The sequence below is a fragment of the Struthio camelus genome, chromosome 1, assembly GCF_040807025.1.
Source record: "Struthio camelus isolate bStrCam1 chromosome 1, bStrCam1.hap1, whole genome shotgun sequence".
NCBI lineage: Eukaryota > Metazoa > Chordata > Aves > Struthioniformes > Struthionidae > Struthio > Struthio camelus.
Window position 1 is genome coordinate 73,087,224 of NC_090942.1, and position 15,222 is coordinate 73,102,445.

At 39.0% G+C, this 15,222-nt stretch overlaps 1 protein-coding gene across 2 annotated transcripts in view; it reads left to right on the plus strand.

The window, feature by feature from the left end:
• The window catches only part of PIK3C2G (phosphatidylinositol-4-phosphate 3-kinase catalytic subunit type 2 gamma), a 307,338-nt gene that overhangs the window by 283,560 nt on the left and 8,556 nt on the right, over positions 1-15,222 (plus strand). For both annotated transcript variants that reach the window (XM_068948368.1, XM_068948374.1), the window contains one exon: positions 13,452-13,577. In XM_068948368.1, the coding sequence (XP_068804469.1) occupies positions 13,452-13,577 (126 nt within the window). The remainder of the gene's footprint in view (positions 1-13,451; positions 13,578-15,222) is intronic.

Consider the following 15,222-nt stretch of genomic DNA (forward strand, 5'->3'; position numbering starts at 1 on the left):
GATATCTTATTCAAGACATGTTAAAGCTATTTCAGGTACATTCAGTCTTTTGCAGAGTCTCACTAATTATATTTTAGTGGTTCATCTGTGCAGAGATTACTCTACCATCTTGTTTAATTTTGTAATTTATCGTAAATAATTTTTGTACTGCTCTCTCCCATTTAATTTATCGCTTTATAGAGATTCTATGATATGTTGAGATGCAAAAATAATTGTAGTGGGCCAAATTCATCCCAAATGTGGACTCTCTGAACTGACAGGAGTTGTGATGGAGAATGACTTTGATCCATTTAAATAATTTTTATGTTTATATTTTTATTGTTTGTATGGGGTTCGTTCTAGGGATTTTAATAAGAGATCTAGATCTTGCTGTGCCACTCTTATATTAATACGTAATGCACAAGATAATCTCTAAAGAGCTGGTGCTGGTGGTTTATAGCCATTGTCAAGTGTCATATAGGTTCTTTAAAGGAGGGAGTTGAAAAAAGTGCAGCACAATAGCTTTAAGGGTTTTTTTCATGAAGCTACTCCCATTCATGTGGAATGTCACAGAAGAAAATGCTATCACACTTGAGAGAGAGTTGGTCCGGTGCAGACCTGCCAGAGGACTGTCTCATGGGCGCGCCTGCATGGATTTCGCAGTGCAGGAGGCGCTTCTGATCTGAGACGTTCATGCATCCACATGTGCCAGATTTACTGCATGTATACAAATCAGTTGTTCCTCGATCTACTTCCGAATGTCCCCTCCCTAATCACAGCAGCATTTCAGTCGTGTTAGGAAAGCCAGTCCTGCTTGAAGAAAACTCTCTTAAATATGCCTCAAAGAACAACAACAGAGTAGAACAGCCTCATGAATTTTTGAGCTTGGAAAGGACCATCTAATCTAACCTCCAATATAACACAGACTATATTTTCTCACTGAGAAAATACTTGTGTCTAGACCAGGAATGAAGGCACTGAAACTATTTGAATGGAGGGATGTAAGACTGGTTGCAAATGTCTGTCTCCACTTAATGACTGGGGGCATACAGCAAAGAGGAATTCCGTTAGACAGAAAATTATGGGTTACCAAAAGTGTTTTGAAGTCTCATGATTTTCCTCAGAATTTTATAGTTTTCTTTGAATCCTGAGATTCTGGAAGTCAGGTGACTCACATCAGATTCTCAGCTTCTGCTGATGATTTAAAGGGCATCACCGTGGTTGCTGAGAAAAGCTTTAATCCAATTTTCAAAGATGCAAAAGCCATGATGCTAATAAAATGCAATCTTCTAAACATGTGTATTATATAATTTTAAGTCAGTCTCTTGGGGCGTTACAGCACTCAAATACAGGCAGTACAATACTGTGCACAGGCAGTACAGGCAGCATTGTCTTAATCAAGCAAAGCTGGAAGGCTAGAAGCAAATCAAAATGAGCCTTGGCATAATGATGAAAACCAGAGAGGTTATATGGAGAGATTGGGAGCTTTTGCTTCTCCATCTGGGGAGGATATAGCAGCAGATGGGGCTGGAGCAGGACTAGCTTCTTACACAGACTCAGCAATGCCGTACCTGACAAAGTGCACTAAGCGGTCTTAGGAGAGAGACATAGGATCCAGGGCAAGGTTTGTTTTGGCATTTGGAATGACTCCTCAGCTAAGAGCAAGAGCAAACCAGCTGTGGCAGCACAACAAGGAGAATGGCAGCAGACAGGAACAGAACAGGGAGAGGCAGAAAGCAAGCCTGAGGGACTGCCTTAAAGCCACAGGCTGCTACATCTGCGTAGAAACTGTGCAATGAGATTTATGAACATTGAAAGAGATGTAGGTTTTGAACTTGAAATGCTCAAGTCCACTGCCCTTCATCTATGTTACCTAACACAGAGAATGTGGGAAATCAAGATCTTAGCAGTTTTTACATAGAGAGGACTAGGGGCTAGCTTAGTACTGAGTAGCCAGCAGCAGCCAGCTTAAACGCTGCTGCAGCGCGGGGTTCTCTTGTCTAATCAGAGACAAGAGGCAGAGGAAACAGCTATTTCTGATGATCAGAAAAGGTTTGGTTAATAAGTTTTTTGCTGCTTCACAGAGAACCAGAGGGGAATAGTAGTTCACACTGGCACAGAAGTGTGTTTTTTCTGGTGAATTCGTTGCCATGACTTCAGGCATGCCCTGTTTTTCTAGATAAGCAGCTAAACTTTCCAATCCTTGCTGCTAAGCATTCTTGCCCATTACTTCTTGTGGACAGAATAACTCCTCAGGGCTAGTGGGGAGCAGAAACAAAGCCAGCTTGTCCTTGAGCCTCATGCCAATAAATGTTGCTAAAATTCAGTAAAGCATGTGTGGGTGATGAATTCAGAACCAATTTTACAAGGGGAAAATATGCTAGAAGAAAAATAAGCTCCTACAGTACTTTCCAAAACTACATCCAACCTTCCTTTTATAACAGCTGTCATGAAACACTCCTGATGATTAATGATTCTAGGATAGCTGATATTTGGGTGACAAATCAGTAATCAGCTTTAGACTTACACAGACATCCAGCCTCTTTTCCACTTCGTGTCCTGCACCATATGAGTACAAATTGCTTCCAAAAACATTTGTGAAATGTGATAGATGAAGGGCTTTGGGAAGAAAGGTGAGAGCCAAGCTTTCTCTAAGCCAAGGGGATGAAATATATTTTAAGCCTTCAGGTGCAGGGCAGTAGGGAAGTTCCCAAGAGCAGTACAGGTAAATGCTTCCCCTGCCTTTGCTTGGGCTTTGGCTTTAGTTTGACCTTGGAAGGGGGTGGGAATTTCTTGTTGCATCAGAGTTGGTTCCCGTCTGTGCTCTCATCGGCTTGCTGATGCTTATGCTTTAAGAATTGTTATTATGTACAGATCTAAATGGAAAGAAAATGTATTACCTGCCAGCCATGCTATGCCCATTAGTTAAATAAAGGGCCACATTAGACCCTTTCAGAATATTAGGAATGTAACCTGCTTGCTTTACTACAGCCCTTGGGTTAGCCAACAAAGATAGGGAAGAACTTCCATAGCTAGGTGAAGCCTAGCAAATTGCCCACAGATGGAAAGTAACTGGGAAGAAATCTCTTTGAGCTAAACAAAAATTATTCAGAAAGATAAGTATCAGTGACAATTAAATCAGCAGTTTGGCTGCTGGAGGAATGTAAGACATTCAGATATGTTTTCTGTAGACTACTATTGAAAAGAATAAGAAGCCACAAAAAGAAAGTTTTTGAGCTAACTTTAGTGCATAAAGAGATTGTATTGAATTTCACATTTGTGGCTAGAAAATGCTTTTACTTTAAAAATGAATGTAAATTAGCTTAGAACATGGACATGTGCTCTTTGAAACTTAAAATTAGCTGAGCACCTATAAACAAAAGGTACTCTTACTCAGCAGTAGTTTAAATTGAGAAGAGAGGATATCTGCTTTCATGGCACAGGGATTACTGTTGGATTCCAACATATTTGTCATTAAAGATGTTTGACAAAGTCATTGTACCAGTAGTTGTGTTATTATTCTGTGTTAAACCCTTTAATCTTCCACAGTCGCAGTACTGCCTCAGGTCTAAATTCCAACTGCTAATTTTCAAAAAAGTAATTCCCTACATAGTTCATCTGTGTTGAGGAAAGAAATCAGCGAGTTCTGTTTAATAACCTGAGTGATCTGGGAGATAAAGGTGAACAAAAATTAAATTTGCCATTGGTTGCAAATGAGGACAACTTTAAAAATAATAGTGAAAACAGGACAAGATCAAGAAAATAAAAGCAATTTGCAGAACCTTGCAACCAGCCTGGACAAATGAAATCTGTTACCTTAGGGAGATATAGATCTATATCGTGTAGTAATGTCAGGAAAAAACAAACGGTGAGATGTGAGGTTGTTATGAAAGATGGCAATGAGAAAGGCCGGATCCTGATGTCTTGGCACCAAAGGGAAGTAGTTTGTCTTTGTCAGGCTTTGATGCTAGAGCATTTCTCTCAGGAAGATACTTAAAAACTAGAATACAAGTTCAAAGAACAATTCTCAGTAGGGTTTCTTGGGACTGATTGATTCTTAAGAAGTGATTTATTGTTACTATAACTTAAATTAATTAAGAACTGACTACTAAGGGCACAAGTTGATTGTGCAAATATTTAAGGAAGAAGACAGCAAGATTCAAGAGGAATTATTTAGGACATTAAACGAGAGCATAACTAGAAATAATGAGATGTAATTAAGGAGCAGAAATTGCATGCATCGTATAATGAAATGCTTTCTTACAGAGGGAGGCAGCAAGCTGTGGAATAATCTCCTAGAGAAAAGTGGAGGAAGCCCTTAGAGTTTGAGATATTAAAAGTAGTCTGCACCAGGCACCCAAAAACCTTTTTAAGTAATTGATTAAGAGAATGAGAAGACAAATACTGTAGAGTGAAGACACACTGTCACTATTTCTTTGTGCATTTTTATGTTCACTTGCTATCTGTGCCTAGACAAGGAGAGAAGAGAATAAGTATGTGACCAAAAGATAGCGTGTTTTGTTAGTTCAGAAACAGCAGTAAATGCACGCAAGGCTATATCATTACTTGCTGGAGCTAAGTACTAGTCCTCCTTGTCTGCTACTGCCAATGGTTAATAAAAGATATGAGCCTCTTTTATCTGACAGTTTATAGTCATGTGGTTGTACAGACTCTACCCCTTTTCGCTTGGGTCTGTCCTAATACATAGCTCTCTTTTGATCATTGAGACAAGAAATCACTCTTTTTAACCTGGGTATCAACTATGTATTGGTTCTTGTCTTGATCTTTCTGAAAGTGTTCAATTCTGGTTTCAGAGCTTTATAGAAATAAAGGCTTGGAAGGGAAACCCTTGGGACCATCTGGGTATCACAGGGCAATGCTTAAACTGGAGTAACTAATGTGAACGGAGTTCAGTGGGCTTTCCTCTCAAATGACTGAAGCAGATCAGAAGCGTTTTACACAGTTCTTAGGAAGCCCTGAATCTTTAGGGATCCAGTCTGTTTCCAAGGGTCTGTCTTTCTCCTTACAAGGAAAAACTGTTTTTGTTAAATATTTAGCATTGCTGTATGCTTTAAAAGATCCCACTGTATGTGTGTCTATATGTGCTTTGGCCTAATTTGAGTCAGATTCAGTTTGAAATTAAGACACCTACATACACAATGTGGTTGAATTCAGTTGCCCGATCAGGGTTATTTTAGATACCGTGACGTATCTTGTTTGACTTCCACCTACCACTTATGGGTGCTGGTCTCCCATGAAGCCTATGTCATATTTCTATCTCCATATACGCATACCTTTTGGCCTCTCAGGTGGCATGAGGCACCTGTATTTAAGAAACTGAATCCTGCTCTAAATGTCCAAACTTGCATTACCATCAGTGGAGACTTAAGGCCCAATTCAGTTTCCTAAACATATAGGACTAGTGCCACTGAAGAGGACCATGGAGATCATGTCCCATCCGGTTTCTGCTTGCCCCTGCAGAAGAGGAGGGCCCCACATAAGGCATGTGGCATGCCTGCCAGTTTTGTGCAGGTGTCTTAAGTACCTTACGTGTCTCGAATGGCATTAAACACCAGTGTGTGGGCAACTGAATAAAGTTTGCCAGGAAATGTCTATGTTATGATGAGCGGAATCTCCTTCTGACCTCCCTTGACATAGTTAAAGAGATCTCAGACTTCAGTGGGAACTTACATACCTAGCTCATGTATACACAGCGATATGTCAACATGTCGACATTTTTGCCCAGAACTATGTCTTTATTGCAGGGCCTTAGCTGTGAAGCTTTCCTTCTCTCTCAGTGATTGTTTTTTCATTTTCCCATTTGACAGCCAGGAGGTCTTGGACGGTGTTGATCTGATGGCGCATCCATTGTTTAGAGATTTTGTGACTCAGGACAGCTCTAGACGCTATTTGTGCTGGCAGATCTCCCCCCATTAGGGGTGCAGCATATGGTCTTCCATCAATAGCTAGACTGCACCAGTCCCTACTATTCTACTAGAAACAAAGCTGAACCAGCAAACCTGCACTTCTTGGCCAAAATACCTTATTTCACCTGGGAGAGAGAAGGCTGGAATAAACTACAGTAACAAAAGTACTGTTTTTCTTGAATAAACAGCACCTGCATTAGGCACGGTTTGCCCATTTGGTGTCCTGACAAACTGCATGTGGAACAGATAGGTTCACAAGGATATTGTGCACAGAGTGCACAAGCTGTATGCGGAGATTCAAAGCAATGACAGTGATAGAACACCTTTGCATTTTTATCACAGTAAATGACAAAGCCATCTGGAGGCTTGCTCCATTGCCACCACCACCACTACTGGTTTTCTAAAAGGTAGAAAATGCCTCCCAGAATTTCCCTGAAATAACACAGATGTTGTTCTAAAGCAACATCTCCTTTTATTTCCCTGTATTAAATTTGGATCAGCCTCATTTCTTTTTTTGTTACTCTGCCAGTGACCTCTGTCACAGTGCATCTTCTCTGTTTATCTCCATACCTGTTTGTGTGCATGAGATGAAAATAGGAATGGAGTTGCTAACAGAGAAGAGGGAAAGAAATATGGGATCCAAAGATATAAAACTTACCTTGGAGAACAGCAGTTAAATATTTTCAAATTTTAGGTGAAAAAGAACAACCATTTATGAAAAAGTACCAAATTTGTGCAATCACTTTTGACCAATTGCTTTTTGTTTTGTCTTGTCAATAGCATACAGTGCACAGTGTACCACAGCAATATAGTGGATCATCTTTCCTGTATTTAATTACTGCAAAGATGATTTCCTTTTGCATTTTCTTTCAAGTAATTTGAAAATATTTTGTGCTAGGAAAATGAAAAACAGTGGCAGAGTCGAGCAAAGGTGTTCAGTGCTTTGGGATGTGCAGATCTCAGAGCAAAAAGAAGGAAGGCTCTTCAGGCCCATCTTGTGATTTATGAAGGAAGAGGGCAACCTCTCATTCACATAGCAATGTCAAGGTTTTATATATCTTATTAACCTATTCCTTGAAGGGACCTCTTGCTTGGGAATGTCATTATTTTAGTGCTGATTATTTTCTCAAATCTCTAAACTTAGAATTAGCCTAGAGGATGTTATCTTTTCTAAGGCAGAGGCTGTATTTATTAATTAAACTGCAGCTTACAAAGACAGGGTCTAGCCTTTTTCTGCTACAGTACATCTGAACTAGACTATGCCACTCGGAGAAAGTGAATTACATATGCAATGGTACTGATGACTCTTACATTTCTTATGAGCTTTAATTTAGTCAGGAGGCAGCTACTATTTTATACAGGTTACTGGGGTGCAAGAGAGAATTCCTCAGTGGATTTTTTCTAATCCTCTCTTATTGGATAACATTCAAATTTGTCTCACGTCTACATTTAATATATAAACATTTTGCTTTGCAGTTGTGACTTTTTTTTTCTAACCATTTAATATAATAATAGGTTTTAAAAATCTATAAAGACATCTTAATATTAAATATTAAGGAATAGTTTGTAGTCCTTTCTTCAGTATGTAGAAAATAAGTTCTCATGGCAGTGTATGTAAGAGACAAAAGCAGGATGAAGGTGAAGGATGGGAAAACTAAATATTAGAGCTACTGGACAATTTGAAGGATATTTTTCCCCTCACTTTCGGGGGAGTAGCTGTAATGGGAGCCTGTCTAAAGCCTGAAGAATTTTTCTTTGACGAAGGAGAAGAGAGTAACTGAGATTTGAAAATGTCCAGGAAATTAATTTTGGAGGAAGAAAGCAAGTTATTTACAGAGGAGAAAAGGTGGCATTAGTGAATGCAAGTCACCTTTGATCATTTTTAGTTTTTGTCAAGATGGCTGAAAATGAACGGGGAGAACGAGAACAGCAGCTGGAACTATCAAACGTTCAGGAGCCACCAATCTGTTTCACACTAGGACAGAAGGCTGGAAAATATTTGCGTGTCTAAGACCAAGACAAACTGATGAGATGATGTGAATTTGGGGGATGAGTCACCTAAAAAGAAAATTTAATGTCATTTAGGAAGAGGTGAGTTTTAATAAACATTTTAATAAGTTATCCCTGAAGTGTCCAGTTACCATCATAAAACTTCCCTTAAAACTCATCTGAGCAAGGCCCAGAATTCATGCTCCTGCTAAATTGCATAGTTTAAAATATGGCAAATTTTGAAGACACATTTAGCCCTTTCTTGATGTCAACAAAGAATCCATCCTTAAGGAGTGTTTTCGATAGTTAGTAAAGATCAAGGGAGAAAAGTCATTAGGATAATGTAATTCTTGTGGAAAAATTAATTGAATTTCATCCATTATTTCCCCGCCATAGCTAATATATTTAAAATTGAATTACACCAGTCATTACCTTTCTGCATATTTTTCTGTAAGTAAATATCAATTCTCTTTTTGTTTTGGAAAATAAAATTGGAGTGAATAATGGAACATAGCCATAACAGATATATCTCTGGATTAGCTTTTCAGTATTGAACTACAGATGTGGAGGGAAGTAGATCCAAAGTATTATTTACTTTCTGTCTCCCTCTCTCGCTCAAATATTTTCAGCACCTGCGTTGCTTCAGAGGTAAAGAACATTTCAGAAAGAAAGCTTTTATTTAAAAAACATATATACAAACAACTGTAACTCAATTTCTTCGAAACATCAGCCATTATCAGAGTCAAGCAGGCAGGTCATTCTCTGAGAAAATTGTGTGGTAGTGGCTTGTTTGTATTTGAAGAAAGCTCAGGGAGTCAGCTTCCAAAATCAACTCCTTTTTTTTTTTTTCTCTTTTTATCTCCAGATCAAAATCAGTGAGGTTTTTTGTCCATAGGCCTACTAAGGAAAGCATTGGTATTTCTTTTGGCAACTTGGTATTATACCTTTGCAGGCCTATGCATTTTTACAGCTTGAATTCATTTGCAAGTGTATACAACAGAAGAACTAAGATTGTTGGCTAAACTCTACTCGAGGACATTCATTTAAATTGGGAGTAACTTCCTTTATGCGTTTTCAGAAGTAGTCCGTTTTCTTTTCAGGAGATTTAGTCTACTCCTTTGTGTTTATTGAAGTGACTGCAGATTTAAATATAAACAGAATTCAACCTAAAACTTTGTTTTTATCTAGTTGCTTAACCACAAACGCATTCAAGATGTAACAGTTTTGCAGAGCAGTTAACGTGCAAAATGGCATCCCCAAAGGACCCTTTGGTTTTCTTGCTGGCCTGAACTGTGGAAAGATATTAGTGATTTTTCATCGACTAATAACAGAAAGTTTTCTTTCTGGATTTCAGAACTGACTCATAAGGCTCCTGGAAGTCTTATTCTGTGGAAATCTAGAAAACCTATGAAAATGGACCCACCAGAAAAAATATTCTTTGGAGCAAATGAGACTGGCATTTAGGTCAGATAGTCTTCATATTTAGTTAATAGTGTAGTGTAAATCTGCTACTGCTCTCTGAGTTAAGAGTGAAAGGATAATCCAGTGTTTTTCTCACTAAATGTGGCATTTTGGAATATGACAGCAGATATCATATTTAGAAAGAAAAAAATAATCTAAAGTTTTCTCCATTCTCTTTCATTCAAACAGCTGCTCAAATCATGTGTGAAAGCCTGAGAAAGGACTAGTTTGCCCAAAAGCTTGGATTTTTTTTCCTGCTCTGTTAGTTCTCTTAATAAAACACCTTACTTTAACTTCGGATTTCATCTGTCTTAGGTTAAACACTCATTTAGAAAGATAGTTCTGCCATGTTAACCTACTCTTGGTTTCAAACTGTGATTCCTGAACTGCCAAGATCCCTCTTTGTTTTTGGTATGGAGCATCTGGCAAAGTACAGCTCCTTCCATGGCCTTTGCAACTCTTGTCCCCAGAAAACCTTCAGTGAAGCAGGCTCTTTACAAGAAAATATTCAACTATTGTGCAAATCAAAAGAGAAGCTGGCATAAACTGATCGTACGACCAAGTTTTGTAAGGACTTACGAATTTACGCAAAGAGAATATTCAGATCCTACCTTAAATGTTTTGGGATTCATTTTGATCTGTTCGTAATTCGGCTTTATTCTCTCCATGGTAATTCATTAATATGAAATCAGCATTTCATAGGTAGATAACTGAATGACTTCGAAAAGGGCGTCTACAGAAGAGTAGCTAGACTAGTCCTGCCAAGTACAGCAGCTTAGAGCTAGTGAAGCTGCCTGCATACTATTAGCCAGTGCTTCACTCTTGTCCACTGTGCCTTTGCCTATCCAAACTCAGCTCCTATAAAGCCCCAGCTCATTTATACATGCTCTTCCTCTACAGTTTTGAATGATGAGTTGTGATGGGAGAGGGCCTTTTTAAGAGTTAGGGGTATTTGATAGATATTTTGCCTCATGTCAGGAGTTAGGGGAGGGCAGTTGGATAACCAAAGATGAGTCCTTATGCAGTGCTCAGCTGAAGCTCTTTAGTCTCTTGATGGCATAACAGAGCCATTGCGGATGGAGACTTGGGATACTTGTGGAAATTCGAGTTCGCCTGACCTGTTTGTCTCCCTCAGCAAGGGAAGCTGAAGCAGGAGAATATTATCTGTAAAGCAGAAAAAAAAAAACCCAACAACCACAACTAAGATCTCTAGTTTGAATTCAGGTGGCTGCCCTTTAAATTGCCTCTTTAACAGTTGTGCTGCTGATTGCTACTATTCATGAAAAGTGGCTTTGTTTTTAGCTCTGAAAGATCCCAGAGCAACTGCTCTGCCCTGAGTTTTCTCTGTGAATTGTTAAAATATTCTCTCTTTTGATATTCTTGCATGACCCTTTCCTCCCACTCACCTCTTTCAACACGTGGTTAGCTACATTCAAAGGAATAGCAAGGAACAAGTTTTCTGTCCCTATTTCATGTGGCCACAGCAGTACTGTGAAATACCTTCCTCAGAATTTGGGAGCAGTTGGCTGATGGGGGAAGGTTAGTTGGCTGAAGGTTAGATAATGTGTTAGAATTACTAGTAGGATGCAAGGAGCAACTCAGAGGTACAGTGATGATTTTATCTGGCTTTTTTTCCCCAATTCATAGCATGCACCTTTGGATACTCAGCTCCTGTTAAACAATCACACAGCAATCAGCTCGGATTCTTTCCATTGCAGGTGACGGAGACTGCCTGATTCAAATGCAAACTACCTTGCCCCGATCTGTGCCTTTGTTGTCTTGAAGCGTGCAGGGGTGCACAGTACACGTGCCTGTGCCCTCTCCTAACTCCGCAGCTCAAAGTGGAGCAGCATTTGACATCCTGTCTCCTGAAAAGAGCTTCCCCCAGGAGCAATGGATAGCACAGGCTGGCATCGCTTCTGGGGCCTCCCGCTCGCCCTGCATGGCCAGCAAGCAGATGCAGCCATCGTCTCCATTACCCTTGTAGGCTGGTACCTACCATCTGGATCCTGGGCCCCGTTCAGCTGCTGCTAACCTAAGCATGCAGTAGTAGCTCCAACATGGTTCCTGCATAGGCAATACACTGCTAGATTACTTATAAAGCCTTAAATTGTATGGGACTCTCCCTGTATTGTTTTTCAGTGCCTGAGATAGTGAAGATTCTTGTGCCAGGCTTCAGTTGAACACATGACAAAACTCCTCACCCCCTCCCCCCCCCTTTTTTTTTTTCAAAGCATGCTCCCCGTTTTGTCTGAACCAGCTAAAGTCTGTTGACCTTTAAAGGCACAGCAGCACTTGCCTCTTCATTGAGAGGGACAGAGCTTGATTACAGTCAGGATCCTGGTAGCTTGGACTAATACTTAAGGCTAGATTTCTTTTTCCCTTCCTGATTTTCAAGAGTCTGTTCAGTTTACTGTTATTTGTGTTCCTTGATTGGAGTTTTAATATAGTCCTAGATCAATAAAGATAGGCTTTTAAGTGGATAGTATAAGTCATAAATACTGCATTAACAGTATGGTACCCTGTCCTAGGAAAATATCTGTTTGTTTCATTGACACTTAGTGGTGTTCCTATTTTGGCAGTTGAATCCCACCTATTTAAATCAAATGTGTATTTTGAAACCAATATACCTTTGGGGAGCTTAGTGAAAGTAACATTAGTTGTTCAAGTAGAGCTGACAATATAAGATTATTTGAGCAGTATGTCCTTTGATGATGTGCAGTGTAAGCCATAGCAATATTAAGCTGTACAGTTGGCCACATCATTTGCCTTGAAGGATCATTTCAGATAACAGAAAGCAGAGATTTGATATGCAAGAACTGATTGCTCACACATTTAAGCACTGGTTTTCTTCTCAGTAGAGAAGTCATTTATTGCTAAGACACCAGCAGTTTCTCCTTTCTCAAGGATATGTTGTTGATAATGCCTGTAGAAAGCCCCCTATTTCCAGTCAAATTCTGTGAATAATCAAAATCTGAGAAATGACTTTATTCTGAGCCAGGTTAAAATACAGTGGTAGACATAAAGGCAACCACCTATGTAATCCTCAGGGTTCATCTATTCCAAACATTTTAAATTCCCTTCTTTTTGCCTGCATTTTCATTTTCATCCTGTCACTGGATTGCCTGTGAGCTGGCAGGTAAACTTACTGCCTGAAATGCTGATAATACTGTTAAAATTACTGATATTTTGATAAACACTCATGCTTTTACGCTCCGTGTTTTGCTTTCTGATACCATATTGTGTCACCAGCGCAGAGGTTTCTGCTTAACTGTAAGCTAAGCACTAACTGAAATATGCTCAGAAGATACCTGTTCCATAGTTATTCATGATTGTATTTCTTATATCTTCTTTTAAAGCCTCCCAAGCTACTAGTGTGTTTTCTGAGTAACTGTAATGTTGCTTTAGTAATAAGATTACAGCTGTTCAGAAATTATCCAGGAACTGCACACTCACCAGCATTAGCCTGTGATTGAGCCAGGTGAATAGATTGGGTGTGATCCAAAATGACTACCGTAAGCTGCAGTATCTGGAATATCGCAAGTAATCTGAACTGGAATGGAAGAGGGTTTGCAGCTGTGTGATGGGAAAGATGGGGCAGACAGTTATAATAAGAATCCTGTTCTGCCCAAACTGGCTCTCGGTTCTCCTACAGTAATATCCTTTATGAAACACCCTTAGAAGCAATCAGTTCTCCCCAGCATCAGCATTTCTACTTAAGGGTTAAAATCAATAGAAACTGACTGGCTAGAGTCCATTTTCTAGGCGTTGCTCTGGAAAATGGAAGGGCTAGACTTTGTATCAGTTTAAATCGAGTTAAAGCAGATTGATGCTTAAGGGATTTCCACTGGAACATAAAGTATTAAAGATAGGCACTTATATTATTTCGTTTATTTTTTTCTGATTCGATATGAAGCTGAATTCTAAGAATTCCTGTTGTTTACTATGTTAGCACTCCAACTTAGCCAAGAGAATACTGCGAATGTAATATATTTCTGTGTCTACTTAAAGCCTAGATTTCATTTGGTACTTCTTTATTTGTTTTCTTTGCAAGAACACAGGCATTCATATTTATAACTCTTTTAAATTTTTCAGCATCTCCCAGATGGGTCTGCCCCAAGCGCACATGCTGAATTTTATCTTTTACCAGATCCTGATGAGGTCAATCGAAGGAAAACAAGAACCGTTCCAAAAAGCACTGACCCTACTTACAATGAAATTGTGAGTACTGTCCACTTCCTTCCACCGTTTCTTATCTGTTTGGTTTTCCTTGTCCACTCTTGAAATAAAATAACAGTACAGCATTTAGAGCTGTTATGGTGAGTACTGCCAAACAGAAAATATCATAAGCTGAACCATAAGCGTGTGCAGTCTTCTGCTTTGCTTCTTTCTTAGGAGTGAGACAGTCTAAGTCTCTCTCTCTCTAGCAAAGCAGTTAGATTATTCACACTCTTTGGTCTTATACCATAATTATAGTTACATGTTAGCCATCTGAGCCCAAACATCACTGCACCAAAACCTAGATTGTTTTTCATTCAGATTTGTATAATAACATAAAAAGTACTAATTGAAAGGATCCTGTTATTCAAATGCGCATAGGAAAATAGAAAACCAAATAGGTTTTCACTGTCCTAAATAATAACATATAATAAGTAACCTAGTTCTTTTTATGTCAAAAATATTAGCAGTTCACAGCCATATATAATTATTTCACTCACCACTGAAGCGTTGCCATCTCTGGGGTAAAACGAAACATTTGTATGGAGAAACATTTACTACAAAATGGGAAGCAACATAAACTGTATTCTTTTGTAGGGGGAGACAAGATTCAAGCAGTAGGTGGGACTGGAGATGATAATTACTACATACAGAAAATCTCCCAAGGATCTCAAAGCAATTTTCAAAAGCACTTTGAGCAAGCTTCAAAGTAGTAGGCATGGAAAATATTACCACTCCACCCTGTTTTATAGATAAGATATGATGAAGTTTAAGCTAGTCATCTGGGTCTCAGAGTCCTTATCTCCCAGTTTCCCAGTCCTGGGGTTTTAATAACGCTTCTTCTTTTCCCACATCTAGTTGATTACAAAAGTTACCTACTTACATTGATGGCTTCCAGTGCAGCTGTAAGTAGGCTCCTCAAGTAGTGTTGTTGCTAACAGCTGAGACAGATTGCACTCCCTATGATACTGCAATGGAATAAAAGTGAACTAGGCTTTATTTTTCTCTTAAATTCTTTTCTTTTTTGGAATCAGAGAGACAGTGGAATAAGGCTAGTTCAACTGGCCAAAAAAGTTTCTTGGGAAATATCATATGTTTGTCTAACAACACTAATTGTAAAAGATTCAAAATGTACCGTGGATAAGAACCACCTAGCAGCACCAGAAAGCAGTTGTCTTTGTGGTTATTGTTATACAGATTTGAATGCAGCAAACGCCAAAATCCTGGCTGCAGTCAGACAGTACTCAATGGGAGAGGATTCAGTTGTGGTTAAGGAAATAGGAGCATCCCTCTGCTCTTAAGAGAAATTTCATGAAAACTTCAATATCTTTTACTCAAAACTCACAGCCTTATTAGCAGATGTTCAGTCTTTTTTAGCAGGAATGCTAATCGCAATAGGGACATACGGTTCTGTTGAACTCTGACATTTCAGACCTGATGCTTGCGCTATTAGCACCTCTCTTCTTCCATATGTGATATCATTCTGTGTGTATTTTCTGTCCAGGGTTGGTAGACTGAGGCAGAAGAAGCCTCAGGGAAGAGAAAACAATTAAAAATACAAGTCAGCTGTCTTTTAAGTTACTTACTGTCCAAAATGCTGTGTACAGAAATGTACTAGCCTTTCTTTATGAGTTCATAAGTTTTTATT